Source organism: Alligator sinensis, unplaced genomic scaffold (genome assembly GCF_000455745.1).
Source record: "Alligator sinensis unplaced genomic scaffold, ASM45574v1 scaffold437_1, whole genome shotgun sequence".
Taxonomy (NCBI): domain Eukaryota; kingdom Metazoa; phylum Chordata; order Crocodylia; family Alligatoridae; genus Alligator; species Alligator sinensis.
In genome coordinates, this window is record NW_005842176.1 from 544,963 (window position 1) to 546,369 (window position 1,407).

General features: G+C 55.3%; 1 protein-coding gene across 4 annotated transcripts in view; it reads right to left on the reverse strand.

Moving 5' to 3' along the window:
* The window catches only part of MYRF (myelin regulatory factor), a 110,633-nt gene extending 109,236 nt beyond the window's left edge, over positions 1-1,397 (reverse strand). For 3 of the 4 annotated variants that reach the window (XM_014521033.2, XM_025206950.1, XM_014521032.2), the window contains exon 1: positions 1,294-1,397. In XM_014521033.2, the coding sequence (XP_014376519.1) occupies positions 1,294-1,339 (46 nt within the window). In that variant the 5' untranslated portion in view covers positions 1,340-1,397. The remainder of the gene's footprint in view (positions 1-1,293) is intronic. The other variant, XM_014521036.2, reaches the window with a different exon arrangement.
* Between the last annotated feature and the right edge of the window lie 10 nt (positions 1,398-1,407).

A 1,407-nucleotide genomic window follows, 5' to 3' on the forward strand; every position in this document is an offset into this window, starting at 1 on the left:
CCCAATTCTATTGGGCAAAATCCACTAGTCAAGTTCTGAGTTTCAATTGAGCAGAACTCAATCGTTCAAGTCCACGTGGCTCTGTCACTGGGCAAGTATCCTCCTTCCCAGACTCATCAGTCTGGGACTTCAGATACTCTCCAAATCGGTGGCAGACATCCTACAAGCACGCCCAGGGGCCCTAGGGTTTGGTTGTCCCCTAGTCTACAAGGGGCATTTCCACATGTAAAAATCCCAGGTCAAAATCATCTCAGCCATTTCAGAACTTCAGACACCTAAAGCACCTCACACCCTGGGCCCAGAGGGAGTGTATCTCAACAAAAACACCACAAGAGGTGTCAAACTGTGGGCTTGGTCAATTAATTAACCCAGGCTTTAAGTCAGTCAGAGAAGAGACTACACTGCTGCTTGGGCTATCAAGAGCAGCAGCAGAAAGCCCACATGTCCAGCTGAGAAGAGAAACAGGCTAGGAAGACCCAATGCATGTTCCCTTTGCCCCAGGCTCTTTGTGTAAAGAGGGCAATGCCAAGTGCAGGGACTCTGCACACCTGAAGTGTCAACCTGTTTCCCATGGCTGTTGCCCTTCCAGCAGGAAGCCCGGAAAGAGGGGTGCCAGGGAGAGCAAGGAGACATGACAGGAAGGAAGAGAGACAGCACCTGGGAGAGAAAGAGGACTAAGGAAAAATCAACACGGAGGGACAGAAGGACTTTTGACTTTTAACAACTTTATTTCACAAAAGATCAGGTACAGAAAGCAAAAAACCGTCAAACCACACCAAAGAGAAACCATTCCAGGATATTCAGAACATCACACCGTGACAAATACCTTTGCAGTAATACACATCATGTCTAACATGCTATATATAGCCCTCAAGAAACGAACAATTCCACCCTTCCCTGTCCCATAGTACACGTACAAAAACCTTCAACTTCTCACCCCGAGAAAATTTCACAGAGAAATATCACGTGTCTGTCATTAATGAGAGATGGCGCTCCGCTCCCCGCACAGCACTCTGCAAAAAGTCCATTACCGGGGCGGGGGTGCCCTAACTCCGGGGGGCCCAAGGCGGCGCGGCACTCAGGGGGCTGGTACCCGGCGGGGGGGTGAGGTGCCCGGTCTGCGACGTGAAGACTGAGACGGGTGAGGGGGAGCGGGCGCCCCGTGCCCCGTGTGTGACAGCCCCCCGGCTGCTCAGCACCCACGCGCGGCACCTGGCTCCTGTGGGCAGCCCCTGCTGGGGGGAGGAGGTGCTGCCCTCTTCCCGCGGCCGGGCGGGCGGGCGAGGCTCCTACCTTCGAAGAAGCGCTGCAGAGCCTCCGTCTCGTCCACCACCTCCATAGCTGGGCCATGCACGGGGCGGGCAGGCTAGAGGGCGAGCCCGGCGCGGGGCAGCCCCGGGGGCCCCG